Genomic DNA, 16,238 nt, shown 5'->3' with positions numbered 1-16,238 from the left:
TCACAATACTTGACAACACAGTATCAACAGTAGAAACCTTCAAATTTCTGGGTTCTATCATATCGCAAGATCTCAAATGGACAGCTAACATCAAAAACATCATTAAAAAAGGACAACAAAGAATGTTCTTTCTGTGCCAACTCAGTAAGCTCAAACTGCCCAAGGAGCTGCTGATCCAGTTCTACAGAGGAATTATTGAGTCTGTCATTTGCACCTCTATAACTGTCTGGTTCGGTTCTGCAACCCAACAAGAAAACACAGACTTCAGAGGATAATTAGAACTGCAGAAAAAAATAATTGCTACCAACTTGCCTTCCATTGAGGACCTGTATACTGCACGAATCAAGAAGAGGGCCGTGAAAATATTTGCAGATCCCTCGCATCCTGGACATAAACTGTTTCAACTCCTACCCTCAAAACGACGCTATAGAGCACTGCACACCAGAACAACTAGACACAAGAACAGTTTTTTCCCGAAGGCCATCACTCTGCTAAACAAATAATTCCCTCAACACTGTCAGACTATTTACTGAATCTGCACTACTATTAATCGTTTCATAGTTCCCATCACCAATCTCTTTCCACTTATGACTGTATGACTATAACTTATTGCTGGCAATCCTTATGATTTATATTGATATATTGATCATCAATTGTGTTGTAAATGTTGTACCTTGATGAACGTATCTTTTCTTTTATGTACACTGAGAGCATATGCACCAAGACAAATTCCTTGTGTGTCCAATCACACTTGGCCAATAAAATTCTATTCTATTCTATTCTATTATGACTGTATGACTGTAATTTTGTTGCTTGTATCCTTACGATTTATATTGATAGTTTCCTGATTATTTATTTGTACCCTATTACTATCATTAAGTGTTGTACCTTACGATTCTTGATGAATATATCTTTTCTTTTATGTACACTGAGAGCATATGCACCAAGACAAATTCCTTGTGTGTTCAATCACGGCCAATAAAAAAATTCTGTTCTATTCTATTCTACTCTATTCTAAATATAGACGGGATTGTAATATTTTTGGTGTGGGCCTGGATGCAAAACGAAGGAAAATAAAGCGAAAAAGAATCATAGACATGATTTGAAAGCATTTGTAAAATACAGGTAGTCCTCGATTTATAACAGTTCATTTAGTGACCGAAGTTACAATGGCACTGAAAAATGACTGATGATCGTTTTTCAGTTACCACCTTTCTAGCACCCCCATGATCATGTGATCAAAATTCAGATGCTGTGTCCCGAGGTCATGTGATCCCCTTTTTCAACCTTCTGACAAGCAAAACCAATAGGGAAGCCAGATTCACTTAACAACCATGTTACTAATTTAACTAATTTAAAGTAAAGGCGTAAAATGGGGCAAAGCTCACTTAACAAATTTCTCACTTAGCAACATAAATTTTAGGGTCAATTGTGATCATTAAGTCAAGGATTAACTGTACTTAAGTGTTGTGTATAAACTTTAAAACTTAAAAATTGTGTATGTGTATGTTTGCATGAGTATGTGCACCGCTGCTGCAGTAGTCAATTCTCCAGACCTTTCCTCTTCAGCATTGAAACTTTCTAACATCAGAAAGCATTGGCCTGCAGGTTGCTCTTTTGCTGACTCTTACCTTTTTGAAATATGATCTCAAAATTATGGGATTCATGTTAGCTGGAAAAAGAAACAACTGAAATCAAAAGAACTTGAACATTTTTAAAATCATTTTTTACTTGCGAGAAAAGCTGTCCTAGTTTTTGCCTATTTTTGCATTTTTATCCTACCTTTGCTCTATGAGTTCAAGGTGGCCCATGTGGAGGGTCTTTCTCTTTTTATCTTTAGACCAACAATGTTATGATAGAGACAAGGTAGTCTGAGCAAAAGTGACTGTCCCAAAGTTATCCATTGAGAATACAGTGGTGGCTCAAACCAGAGACTTGTCACACAGATACTTTCAGCAAGATGTTACACCTGCAAGACTGAAGAGTATGATTCGGAAACATTGAAAGCAGTATTGCTCAAACTTGGCAACTTTTAAGATGTGTGAATGTTAACCTCCCCCCCCTCCGCCCCAAGTTCTCAAGGCACCATGAGGCATTTTGAAAGCTGGTCCACACATTTTTAAATTGTCGAGTTTGAAAAGCACTGTGACATCCAGATTGCTCTCTGTTGTTTTACATGGGCCATGGCCGCTTTTAGGGAATGAAGGGGGAAAAAATAGTAAAAGTTTATCTTATAGTTCTTTGCTGCCATTATTTGCTAGGAAAAGTAACAGTGGACAGAGAGTTCTGGGAATTCGATTAAGTGAAAGCAGATCATTGGGCAATGTTTTACAATGCATGACCAAATATATATTTTTTTTTAAAAAAAACTGAGGTACTGTGCTTTAGAACCATAATGCACAATGTCTTTGGATCATAAAAATGATGGACTGTAAGATCTAAAAGTATATTTCTTCAGACCATACGCAGGTTATTTATATGAAACATTTTATTCTCATTTTCAGCCATGAATTTTACAGATCAGTAAAAATAAATGAAGAATATATCTACAGTAGCTCTTTTAGATGTTGGCAGACCAGCCGCAAGTAGGCGTCCCTGTATGATGATTAGAATGATGAAGGGGTGTCCCATACACAAAAGCTGTAACAAAAGCTTCAGTTCTGAGCGGAATAAGCTTCTTTGACGAGAAGCTAAATGTTTTCAAGGAAAAAAACAAGAAAGTCCAGTGGCTTTTTGAAAACAACAGTTTTTTGTTGCTGCCATCTCATGGCTAAATTATAAGATTTCAGCTCCTAACTAGTGCCACTTCAAGGAAGAAATCATGTGACTGCAAATTTTCCCCCTCCTTATTGTTGTATGCTGCTATCAAAAGCAAGGATTTCAATGGACCAACTTTGAAACTTATCATGCATGTACATACATGATCCACATACATACCTACATACATACAACTGCTATTACTGTTACTGTAAGAAGCCTCTTCCAATAAATAAATAATTACTCTTACCAGTAAACACCAGTACTAAATAGGCTCCTTATTGAATAGTGTAACACATTTATAGAACATCTGGGGCAAAGAATTTGTCAAGTATATGAAGAGAGGTTTGATAAGGGAATTTTATCACCAGCATTTAACCAGGCTTATATTACAGTTATACTAAAGGCAGGTAAAGATCATACTTAATGTGCTAATTATAATGTTTCTTTAAAACTCTTGGTTTTGCAATGTCTTATTATTTACCAAGTTTTGGGAGAAATTATTAATTATATAAATATAATTATGCACAAAAGGCAAAATTTTCAAATATTTTTTGAATTACATACGTAGTAACCAGAAATTGACAACTGAACAAAGTAAACAGATTATCTGCCTTTACTATGGCCAAAAAAATGATATTGCGGTATTGGAAAGATGTATGGCGCCTTTCATTCAATGGATTAAAGACCTGATTGTATTTGCAATCTCAAACTTGAGCAGATTGCCGGTAGACCTAGACTTCACATGGACAAATATAATGACATATGGGGCTGTATTTATACACAATACAGTAGGTTAATAAAATATAATTATATAATTATATAAATTATATATATAGTATATACACACACACACACACACACTTGATTGTATATAGAATTGTAATTATTTACAGTTAAAATGATACATTATATCTTTTTCTTTTGATGCATTTTTAAACTTTTTTTTAAAAAAGTGTTTTTCCCCCTTTACTTTGACAATGCATGTATCTTTGAGGGGTGTCCCCCTCCCCCAATTTCTGTCATTATTATAAAAGCAACAAATAAGTAAGTAATAATTTAAAAAAGAAGCCACTCCCAATACCAATCAGAATCTGCTTTTCCACAAAATAAACCCATTATTCTTGGCCTTGCACCCTGAAACAATGGAGAACAGGCCTTGACTTTCTTCTTTTCAGGTTATTTAAAAAGCTTCCATTTCTTCATTTCTTCAAAAGACTTGATTTCTAATCTGCTGATCATCCCTGTAGCCTTTCTTTGAAACTGTTCCCAGTTGTTTCTTTGTACTCTGGCACATTTGATTCAGGTAAGCGAAGAAACGGCTTTTTTTCCCTTTATGAGCGGCAACGGATACTGTACTTCTTTTTTCCGTATCACAAATCCAGGTAAATAATAAACGAATTCTGCTCCAATTTGGAGAATGAACGCTGGTGACAGAAAAAGCAGGAATCTTTCCAAGTTATGTAGAAAGAAAGAAAAAAAACCTCTCCGCACATCCCAGTTTAAGAATATAATTACACCGATTTTGGCCTTCGGTCGCAGGAAATCCCCCACCCCCTTCTGACATTGTGCTCTAGACTAGAGCAAGAGTCTCCAACCTTGGCAATTTTAAGACTTGTGGACTTCAACTCCCAGAATTCCTCAGTTTGTTGCGGAATTCTGGGAGTTGAAGTCCACAAGTCTTAAAGTTGCCAAGGTTGGAGACTCTTGCTCTAATGTCCGTTTAATCGGAACCGGAAATCGTGGTAGCGTCAACGCGCATTAGCCATTTGAAGTGGGCGGAGGAAGAAAGTGCGACGGACGGAAGCCTGATCTTCTTCCGGGTGAAGCGTAGGACGCGCAGTGCAGGGGCTTCGGCGGACCTTCTCTGCGTTCGGCGGTTTCGGCGTCTACCGACGTCTTTTTTTTTTTCTTTTTTTTTTGCGGGTGGTGAACCCGAAGTAGCCGAGGACTGTTGCCATGGCGATGCAAGCGGCGAAACGCGCGAATGTGAGTCGGGTGACCATTTTGAACGCCCCCCACCCACCTTTCTCCCTTAACTTGCCGTCTCTCTGTCTGCCTTTTGTCGTTTGGGAGAAGGGAAACCGTGAAAGTGATGGGGAAGCCGGCGGCAGCTTTCCCGATTTCGTACCCGCCCATTTGGGCTAATATCCCCGTCATCCACAACTGTCTTATGTGTGATGGGAATTGTAGTCCCGGCCTTCTCGAGAGCTTCCCCTTTGAGAAAAGCTTTTTTTTAAAAAAAAATTGGGAGGGGATGTGGGCTGAATGGCCCGAATGTCTGACCTGCGCCCCATAACTCTCCTGCCCTTATGGCTGGTGTTGGCTAGGGGAATATGGGAACTGCCTTCGACATGACCTGAGTTTAAGTCATAGAATCATCTATTATAATGTCCTCCCTGTCGAAGACTACTTCAGCTTCAATCGCAACAATACACGAGCACACAATAGATTTAAGCTTAATGCGAACCGCTCCAATCTTGATTGCAGAAAATATGACTTCAGTAACAGAGTTGTTAATACTTGGAACACACTACCTGACTCTGTGGTCTCTTCTCAAAATCCCCAAAGCTTTAACCAAAAACTGTCTACCATTGACCTCACCCCATTCCTAAGAGGTCTGTAAGGGGCATGCATAAGAGCACCAGCATGCCTACCCTTCCTGTCCTATTGTTTCCTTTCATTATATCCAATTAATATAGTTATTACGTACTTATGCTTATATATATGCTTATATATTGTCTAGTTATCTCATGCTTATGCTTATATATACTGTATGACAAAAAAAACCCCTGAAGTCTGGTCCCCCAGGATTGCTGCATAAGGCAGCAACCAGTAACATGGTAAACACAAAATTAAAATTAGGCATGCTTTATAGGACAGGACAGGACAGGACAGGACTCTTTATTGGCCCAGTGTGATTGCACACACAAGGAATTTGTCTTTGGTGCATACGTTCTCAATGTACATAAAAGATACATTCCTCAAGAATCATAAGGTACAACATTTAATGATAGTCATATGGTACAAATAAGCAATCAAATCATATTAGGAAACAGGTTGGGAATAGAGAAACTTGTGGGTCTCCTCAGCTTTAGTTGTACAGCTTGTCATCAACCGGACTCGGGTGAATGTAATACTGTGTTATAAGCTAACCCTGAACCAGTGTAAGATGTGGTTGGCAACCACAGTTGTAGTTCAGTTATTGACACTTAGAACCGGTTATTGTGAGTAGAAGAATATAAAGAATTAACTTGTATTGGAATATATTATTCGTATTGAGATAAAATTTGGGGGCAGTTCCATTGCCACACCATCATCCTATTCACTATCGGAGTAAAGTGCCCCCCCTCCAGTTATTCCAGCAGTTTATTTAATTCAATATAGATGCTGCCCTACTCTTGAGTTTTGACAGCTCACAAGGTAATAAACAGTAAAAACATAGTACAAAACAGTAAAAACATAGTACAAAACAAAGCAGGATCTGGGTTGCTCTATAAAAAAATTCATAGATGTAAACATAAATAAAGTATAAAGGACTCTGTCCATTGTAGCCCAAGGCCTAGAAGAACAGTCACATTTCTAAAACTTTCAGGGGGTGGGGGAAAAGAGAAGGCACCATAAGAAAGCAGCACACTTCCTAGATACCAATAGATGCACTGCTTTAATTGAAGGGACCCAGAGTGTGTCAACTCAGCTGGTTGTATACTAGCTGGGAAAAAACCATAGGCGATAGGTGGTCCCTGAAATAATCTGGCGTGCCCCGCAGGGTAATATAGATGATAAACAGCACTTTGAATAGCACCTGGTATCAGTGAGAAATAGTACAGTTTGCACAACAGAGGTGTCACAGGGTTCCACTGAGGCTTGCCCATCACTGCCAGCATCATTGCATCCTGGACCAGTTGAAGTTTTTGAAGGGCAGACTCAGATATACAGCATTGTAGTAATTTTTCTATGAAGTAATTCGGAATGAGTGAGTGTCAGAGGAATGGGTGCACCTCTTCAAACAGCAGTTGTGACTCTTAGAGGATTCCCACTTTGTACATTACACACAGTCTCCAAGCATAAGTAAAGGATTTCAATAGTATCACTATTTGACATTTACGTCGCTGGGTTTTTTCATCTCATGTTTAGTATTGAGAGCTATAATTGGGCATCATAACCTATTTGTAATACTGAACTCCAAACCTGCAGAAGATCTCATCAAATGCTTTATTTATATATATAAATATATAGAGAACAGCAACGTTTTTAAATCAATAATAGCTTATCAAAGGTGCCTGTTTCTATCTTCTAATAGACAGAATCTGAGAACTCTGAAAGTAATATAGTGAAAACAAGCAAATGTTTATATGTATGTTTATGTTGCTAAAAGTTATGCTTGTTATATCTAGATCCGTCTACCACCTGAAGTCAACCGGATTTTGTATATCAGAAACTTGCCGTATAAAATCACAGCTGAAGAAATGTATGACATTTTTGGAAAATATGGACCTATTCGACAAATCAGAGTGTAAGTCTGTTGTGTATTTGAATAAACTAAACTTCGAATTAGATTTTATGTAGTTATACAAAGAGTGCAAGAAACCTCTTAAGCCTGGCTTAGCTATTTAGAACTCTTTTGATATGTTAGAGACTTTCCTCGGCTCTGTAACTAATCTCAATCATCCTAAACCAAAGCAAACAAATTACATTACAGCCAGTGTGACAAAATATGATGGAAATTATGTATCTGATTTATTGTGTAGCACAGTTGAATGTGTAATAAAATGTATTTAAATCGGAGATGAGCAATCTGCTCAGTTTTAGGATTAAATTTTAGCTTGTGTCTTGCCTAGAGCTGCAGAGACATGGCTAATAAAATTGTGAAGTGACCAGAGTTGATAATTTCAGTTTTATTCCATTTGTATACTGCCTCAATCTAGGAATTTTCCCCCGATAAGGGAGTGGTTTACTAAGTCAGAGGGATGGTAGAATATTAAGATATTTATTTCATTCCTTAATACCTCTAGGTCAATATAAAAAGTTCTGAAAATATTAGTTCTGTTAATTTGGGAGCAGGAGTGGGGGAGACGACAAAATTTGAGGTTTGCAGATAGGATACTGTATGAAGCTTAGTGCCTGCTATTCTTGGCTTATACATATGTAAATTCATATATCAGCTGAAGTGTCAGGAAAAATTGTATTGGTGACAAATCATCTCAAAGATTCAAAATACTGGTTTGCTGACATTAAACTTATTATCCTACAGAGGAAATACTCCTGAGACGAGGGGAACAGCCTATGTGGTCTATGAAGATATCTTTGATGCCAAAAATGCTTGTGATCATCTGTCAGGATTCAATGTGTGCAACAGATACCTTGTCGTTTTGTACTACAATGCAAACAGGGCAAGTATATTCTTAAAGAATATCAATTCTTTAATTCTGCTGTCTTTTTCCCTTTTGATGAGAATATTATGGGGACCCTTAATTTTCTTTTATTCTAACCAGGGAGGTTTTAGCTGTAGCAAACTGAAGGATCTGGTTAGAGAAGTGAGATGGTGTTTTGTACATTTTGTATATTCTGAAACATATAAAGAAAAACAGCTCCACACATGGTTTTCCAATACTAACCACAGACATATTAAGGCGTAGAGCGGCGAGTGCCACTTGACTAGTGAGTCAAGTTTAAAAAATAATGTGTATGTGTATGTGTGCATGTTTGTGCACCACTGCTGCAGCCAATTCTCCAGACCTTTCCTCTTCAGCATTGAAACTTTTTAACATCAGATAGCATTGGCCTGCAGGTTGCTCTTTTGCTGACTCTTACCTTTTTGAAATATGATCTCAGAATTATGCCAAGTCAATCTATCTTAATACAAGGCTTTATTGGGATTCATGTTAGCTGGAAAAAGAAACAACTGAAATCAAAAGAAACCATCTCTTTAAAAAATGGGGGGGGGGGAGGATGAAAAATCAACCTGTATAAAGGTCCATTTACAGTATATCTATCTAACTATTATCTATCTATCTATCTATCTATCTATCTATCTATCTATCTATCTATCTATCTATCTATCTATCTATCTATCTATCTATCTATCTATCTATCTATCTATCTATGCATTATTGTTTTTTTATTATATTTTTATTATTTTTAATTATGGATTATAAATCCTGGATATGGCACTGAGGGAAGCGAGGCGTTGCTACGCCTCCTCCCTCATTGCGTCGGCAGATAACCGCCCAGCCGCCCTGTTTCAGGTGACCCGTTCCCTCCTTCACCAGGGGGAGCGGGATGACCCGTTGCAGGGACATGCTGAGGAGTTTAACGGTTATCTATACGATAAAATCGTTCAGCTTCGAGACGGTCTAGACCAAAATTGCGGCGATTCAGATGAGGCGTCTGAGGGTGGTCTTGGTGATATTATCTGGGATGAGTTTGACCCTGTGGCTCCCGAGGACATGGACAGGTTGTTGGGTAGGCTGAATGCCACCACGTGTTTACTGGACCCGTGCCCCTCCTGGCTGGTGCTGGCCACTCAGGAGGTGACACGAGGCTGGCTCCAGGCGATTACGAGTGCTTCCTTGTTGGAGGGAGTCTTTCCGGCCGCCTTGAAAGAGGCGGTGGTGAGGCCCCTCCTCAAGAAGCCCTCCCTGGACCCGGCTGTCTTAGGTAATTATCGTCCGGTCTCCAACCTTCGCTTCGCGGCGAAGGTTGTAGAGAGTATGGTGGCATATCAGTTTCCCCTGCACCTGGATGAAACTGTCTATCTAGACCCGTTCCAGTCCGGTTTCCGGCCGGCTACAGCACGGAGACGGCTTTGGTCGCGTTGGTGGATGATCTCTGGAGGGCCAGGGATAGGGGTTGTTCCTCTGCCCTGGTCCTATTAGACCTCTCAGCGGCTTTCGATACCATCGACCATGGTATCCTGCTGCGCCGGTTGGAGGGATTGGGAGTGGGAGGCACCGTTTATCGGTGGTTCTCCTCCTATCTCTCCGACCGGCCGCAGACGGTGTTGACAGGGGGGCAGAGGTCGGCCCCGAGGCGCCTCACTTGTGGGGTGCCGCAGGGGTCGATTCTCTCGCCCCTTCTGTTCAACATCTATATGAAGCCGCTGGGTGAGATCATCAGTGGCTTCGGTGTGAGGTACCAGCTGTACGCTGATGACACCCAGCTGTACTTTTCCACACCAGGCCACCCCAATGAAGCTATCGAAGTGCTGTCCCGGTGTTTGGAAGCCGTACGGGTCTGGATGGGGAGAAACAGGCTCAAGCTCAATCCTTCCAAGACAGAGTGGCTGTGGATGCCGGTATCCCGGTACAGTCAGCTGAGTCCTCGGCTGACTGTTGCGGGCGAGTCATTGGCCCCGATGGAGAGGGTGCGCAACCTGGGTGTTCTCCTGGATGAATGGCTGTCTTTTGAAGACCATTTGATGGCCGTCTCCAGGAGAGCTTTCCACCAGGTTCGCCTGGTGCGCCAGTTGCGCCCCTTTCTAGACCGGGATGCCTTATGCACGGTCACTCACGCCCTCGTGACGTCTCATCTGGATTACTGCAATGCTCTCTACATGGGGCTCCCCTTGAGGGGCATCCGGAGGCTTCAGTTAGTCCAGAATGCGGCTGCGCGGGTGATAGAAGGAGCCCCTCGTGGCTCCCGCATGACACCTATCCTGCGCAGACTGCACTGGCTACCTGTGGCTTTCCGGGTGCGCTTCAAGGTGTTGGTGACAATCTTTAAAACGCTCCATGGCATAGGGCCGGGCTATTTACGGGACCGCCTACTGCTACCGAATACCTCTCACCGACCCGTGCGCTCTCACAGAGAGGGACTCCTCAGGGTGCCGTCAGCTAGGCAGTGCCGTCTGGCGACACCCAGGGGAAGGGCCTTCTCTGTGGGGGCTCCCACCCTCTGGAACGAACTCCCTCCAGGACTTCGTCAACTTCCGGACCTCTGAACCTTTCGTCGCGAGCTTAAAACACACTTATTCATCTGCGCGGGACTGGATTAGATTTTAAATTTACTGGTTTTAATGGGTTTTTATTATTTATACTGTTTTTAATAATTTGGCTATAGAATAAGTTTTTTAATCGTTGTTTTAGTCTGTATTTATATGTATTTTAATTGCCTGTGAACCGCCCTGAGTCCCTAGGGAGATAGGGCGGTATATAAATATGAAAAATAAATAAATAAAATAAATAAATAAATATGGAAGTAGCATTGGGAATAAAAGCCAATGTATATAGTAATTAGGCTTCTCATTTTCATATTTATTTCAGCTTTCATACTTCATTGCTGAAATCTGCAGTGTGTGTTTGTAGCATGGTGTAACAGTGTCAATCAATCTTAAAAACTATTTCTTAATATTTCGGTGAATGTTAAGGATATTTTTGTAAAACATGACCATAAATGTTGCTGACTTGCCGAGTGGGGAGGCTGATAATTAGAGATTTCTATGTCAGATAGAGAAGGATTTCCTACTCTAAAAACTTAGTTGTACACTAAATAGAGAAAAGGAACAAATACTTTCTCCTCCTTTCACTAAATCGTTCATTTGCTATAGTTATTAGACTAATACTTAAAGGATGAAAACATTTTTGTTTGCTGACTAGATAGTCCTTTGCATACAGCATTTACTCTTCAATAACTAAGAATATAGAATAGCTGTTGCTTTTTAGTATCCTTTCTACTGCTTATGACTAATAGTTGACCATGCCATTTTAATTTCCCAGTCTAGGGTTTTAATATTGCTTGCCCCTGACATAATTAACTATTGACTTATCTCCAAGATTAAAAATGTATAAAAACTCTATGTGATTGCATTATATTAAAAGAGAACTGGAAACGAGCAAAGATTGCAGGGCAACTTTGTGTAGAGGAGTAAAACTGAATCTTAGTGTAGGTTTTCCTTTTTATTTAATTTTCTCCAAAGTCATGTTTAGTCTACATGGCTATAGCCCTCCAGAGAGGTTTATAAAAACTAAATACCTTAAAGAAAGCATCTACCAGCTTGTTTACTCTATTTAGCTTAACTATTTGTGGTGTATGAGTGGTCTTAAACTTCCATGTATCACAAGCATTTCACAAACCTACAAATAGACATACAAGAGGACTCATGAGGTCTCTCTCTCTTGTAGTACTGGCATAATGGGGGAGGGGCAACTTGAGCAAGATAACTTAAGGCCAGCATGTTATTGTAGCATGCCATATCTTACCCTCAATTTCACTTGTTTTCAAGAAGTTCATGTATGAATTGTGTAGTTAAATCAGAAACCATTTTGATGGTAAGTAACCTGAATTGCACAAGATTACCTATTCCCAAAGTGAAATTGACTTAAATGTTTTTTGCATTCATAATATGTTGCTTTTAATATTTATCTTTGTCCAGGCATTCCAAAAAATGGATACAAAGAAGAAAGAAGAACAGCTCAAGCTTCTGAAGGAGAAATATGGAATAAACACAGATCCACCAAAATAAAACTTTTCCTAAAGAATTGGTTGTTTTGGATTTTTAAAAAACATCAGTTTTTCTGGGCCAAATGTCACCCCCAAATATGGACACCTGGTATATGAAGCATTGGTAATTTTAGTTCCTCATTTGATTACATAACCATCTTGATTATTCTCACCTTTGGAAGGATTACTCACTGGTATATGATAATGATTGGCACTTGGATATTGAAATTAAGGCATTGGAATAATATTTTTCCACAAGAGACCATATTAATATCACTTTTTTAGCCCTTACACTTAATGGAATGTGTAAAATATTCTGATGGCTCAGTCTCATATTTGATTTGTAAAGGAGAAGCATGCATATTTTAAAATATTTTTTGGTACGTGACTTTTAAGTATAGTCCATAATTTGTCTGCTTTGCATAATGTGTTGAAAAAAACCTGATGTACTTTAAACATTGTAAACATTTTTCAGGGCTGAAGGAAAAGAAGGAAGTGAGGAAGTGAAAAATCCTTGAAGTTTCTCTTGTATGTATTCCTACACAATAATGTCAGTTTAAGGTTGTCATGTCCCAAGTGGCTCAGAACTGTTGTTTGAGAGTTCCATTGCTGACCTGCAGAGATCCACTTCTGTGTCTCTTCTGTTGCAATGTGCTGGACCAAGAATCTAACCGCATTTGAAAAAAATAAACCTTGATCACATTAAGTGATTCAAATAACAAAAAGTTTTGGGTTGTGCAGACATGCAGTCTGAATTTTCATTGCTAAAATGTAGAGAAATGTTCAGTTTTGCTATTGTATTTTGTTTTATAAGTGGGGGATAATACTTGCAATCAGATACAGTAGAGGTCAAATATTTGATTAACTCTTGTATAATGTATTTTTTAGAAATAAGTTTTTTTTAATAAAGTGAGCTTATTGGGTCTTTAAGAGAACAGTTATGTGATTTTCTGACTAAATGATTCTACATTTGTTTCAGGTGTTATGATTTGCTACATACCCAATTTTGTGCAGTTTTGATTTTTGGTTTTTATTGTTCTTAAAGTACTGCTCTTTGAATAAATACCCAGGCCCATTTTACTTGTACTCTAAAAAGGCTTTTGTAGCTGTGTGCTGTGTTTTCAGATTTTTTCAAAGTCGAAACTGAAAAGCTTTAGGTTTGAACCTTCTCAAGTTAGAAATCCTCAAGGCTGGGTAAGCTGCAATTTTACTTGTCCCTCCCTTGAATTATCCTGTGATGAATTGTCCTGTGGCAAGTTAGCCATGGCGAGTAGTCCCGTTCCAGCATTTTGATATCACTGAGAAGTTTGGAAATTCATAGATATGATTCAAATATCTAAATAGTGGTTGTACCTTAGTTTGGGTTGTCTGCAATAACACAACATACATCTTGCGCCATACTATGCACTGGTCGTATGATATGCTGGATCCAAAATTCTTACAACAAGCCACCAGACCAGAGGCTTGACCTTTCATTAGTCCGCTTTAAGGATCCTATTTCTGGTCTAGTTTTCTGGGTGAGGTGAAATAATTAGAATGAAATGGGAAGCAAATGTCTGGAGGTCTAACTGTATAAGATTACTCAGGATTGTTGCAGCTTAGTATCACTGTACAAATAGCTTAGGTAAAATATGGAAGAGTTAACATAGTATAAATGCAGTACATTTCTCACTTGCTTTTGTAGCAACACTTTAAAAAAATATACAATTATGTCTAGAAAATAGTGTATCTTTGTCATCCTTTAAAATAAATAATGGGAAAAAATTGTTCCCTTAAATCTATATAATGGATATAATACAACATATAAAAGTCTATGGCAGGGGGGTGAAACTCACATGGCATCACATGACGTATCGGGACTTTTTCGCCCTTTGCTAAACCAGGCATGAGCGTGGCCAGCTCATGACACATAAGGCCCGCAGGCTGAGAGTTTGACAGCCCTGGTCTATGGAATTAAAACGTGTGAATTTTAATATTTGGGTTGTCTTAAAAAGAGTAGTGTTCAGATTCTAAGCTTATGTCTAATTTTGACAGCACATGTAGAGGTTTATGTTGATATAAACTCTAGGAGCCTAAGCTTGAGAAATAAATCTAAGATTAAAAGTTAAAAGTGGTTTCTGCTCCTCATACTTAGGGAGTGGGTAGCTTTGAATACTCAAACTGGGTGGTGAATTAGAGTTTCCATGTATCAAGACTGAGAAATGACCTGTTTTGAATATAGTGCCATGAGGAATCAGTCACCAGGCATATATTACACAATTTTGTGGCCACCTCCCTCCTTCACATTTATTTGAAGCTAAACTAAACCATATTATGTCTCAGTATAATGAATACATCCCAACGTCTATTCAAGAGGGAACAACCAGTTTTTGGGGAAAGATTCCAGAAGCAAAAGGAACTATTCTTTCTTCAGGATGCCATCTTTTTCTCTATGAGGTGTAAATTCCCACTTCAGTAAGTGCTACCTTAGGAAGTTCCTTAATCTAAAGAAGTGGACAACTAAACTGGAACTTGGAGCAGATTTCTCTGTAAACCCTCAGATGATCTGGAAAATTCTATTACCTTTGATATGCAGACTTTGCAGTGTATTGATAGAGAATTTGCATAATTCAAATGTAAGCTGCTTTTGTATTTATGGACTGCATAATTTTGGTTGGTAAGATTGATCCATTCAACAACAGAAACAACAAAATAGATCGTTGTATTGGCTCAACGGTAGGTTAAAACGAGAGAAAGGCAACAGAGATAAAATATCAATACTTTATTTTTCTGGAAAGTTTTCACATGATGCGTTAATTAAAGCAGCTGCAAGTGGAACAGCTTGAGAAAAAAGTGGCAGCGCAGGTAACTTAGTTTGGCTAATGCCCACTTGTGTACATGGTGTACACTTGTTTTCTGAGCACCGATATTTCTTTAGTGGATTATAAGGCAGTGGTTGTTCAATAAGTGAAGTCTGTATATAACTTTCAATTACATATATAATTCTAATCACAATTTTGAAGCTTCACGTGCAAAATAAAATGTACAACTTCCATTCCATAGCAAAGAAGCAACTAACTGAACAAATACCAATAATCAGGTTTTTTTTTTTAAAAAAGGGAAAGGAAGTAGGGAAAACAACTTCATAAGCATTATTGGCATGACAACTTGAGTGAAGATAGAAATTTCAGTGAGATTTCTTCCATTAAAAAGAATGGGGAAAGAACAGTGATTAACAGATTTTTTTCTAATTACTAGTCCCAATTTCATTCTATCCTGAGCAGCTCCACATCAAAAATCAAAGTAGCATTTGGTGGGATAACTCCAGGATGACCTGTTGTTCCATATGCCATATCAGGTGTACAAGTTAGCTTTGCCCTTTGTCCAAGGCTCATCTGGCATTCGATGGTAAGAAAAAGAGAGAAGAAAAGATTTTTTAAAAATGTTGAGAGCCCAATGTCCCAGGATGTATCAAGTTTTAAAACTGGCAATAACAATCAAAGTTCTATACCTCAAATCATGAGATCAAAATGCAATTCACATCACCAAATTTATTTCCTACCATTTTGAACCAAAAAATACTTCAAACTTCTAAGCCAAAAATATATGTAGGATTCTTAAAGCCTCATCTCCACTGTCCCTAGACCAAAATCTCATGCCTATTCATCCATCAACCCAACGTTCAGGTTCAAATAATACAGGAAGAATATAGCAATTGGCAGAATGATAAGAAAGGATCCTTGGGCCCAATAAAACTATGTTCAAATTCTCAGATGAATATTCTGCTGGAAGAGGGTAATTGATGGAATAATATATTTCAATCAACACTTGGTAGTCCATCTGAGTCAGTCTGGACTAGTAGTTAAGGCACCCAGCTAGAAATTGGGAGATAAGTGAGTTCTAGTCCCACTTTAGGCATGAAAGCTGGCTGGGTGATTTTGAGCCACTTCCTCTCTCTCAGCCCAATTCACCTGACAGGGCTGCAGTTCAGGGGTGAAATGCTCCCTGTTCAGACCGGATTTCCCGATCCGGTAGCAAGGGCAGCAGGTGGTTCAGAGAAC

The 16,238-nt window shown here is 38.9% G+C and overlaps 2 protein-coding genes across 4 annotated transcripts in view; one reads left to right on the top strand and one right to left on the bottom strand.

The window, feature by feature from the left end:
- The first annotated feature begins 4,560 nt into the window (after positions 1 to 4,560).
- On the top strand, positions 4,561 to 13,107 carry SF3B6 (splicing factor 3b subunit 6). The gene is made up of 4 exons (XM_058179779.1): positions 4,561 to 4,746; positions 7,155 to 7,273; positions 8,012 to 8,150; positions 12,131 to 13,107. The coding sequence occupies exons 1-4, from the start codon at positions 4,717 to 4,719 to the stop codon at positions 12,218 to 12,220; spliced, it is 378 nt and encodes a 125-aa protein (XP_058035762.1). The 5' UTR covers positions 4,561 to 4,716; the 3' UTR covers positions 12,221 to 13,107.
- A 1,826-nt stretch (positions 13,108 to 14,933) lies between these two features.
- The window catches only part of FKBP1B (FKBP prolyl isomerase 1B), a 42,684-nt gene continuing 41,379 nt past the window's right edge, over positions 14,934 to 16,238 (bottom strand). Inside the window, exon 3 of one of the 3 annotated variants that reach the window (XM_058179770.1) lies at positions 14,934 to 15,572. In XM_058179770.1, the coding sequence (XP_058035753.1) occupies positions 15,444 to 15,572 (129 nt within the window). In that variant the 3' untranslated portion in view covers positions 14,934 to 15,443. The remainder of the gene's footprint in view (positions 15,573 to 16,238) is intronic. The other 2 variants (XM_058179759.1, XM_058179749.1) reach the window with 2 other exon arrangements.

The sequence above is a fragment of the Ahaetulla prasina genome, chromosome 1 (genome assembly GCF_028640845.1).
Source record: "Ahaetulla prasina isolate Xishuangbanna chromosome 1, ASM2864084v1, whole genome shotgun sequence".
Taxonomy (NCBI): domain Eukaryota; kingdom Metazoa; phylum Chordata; class Lepidosauria; order Squamata; family Colubridae; genus Ahaetulla; species Ahaetulla prasina.
This window is presented reverse-complemented; position numbering and strand designations above follow the sequence as displayed.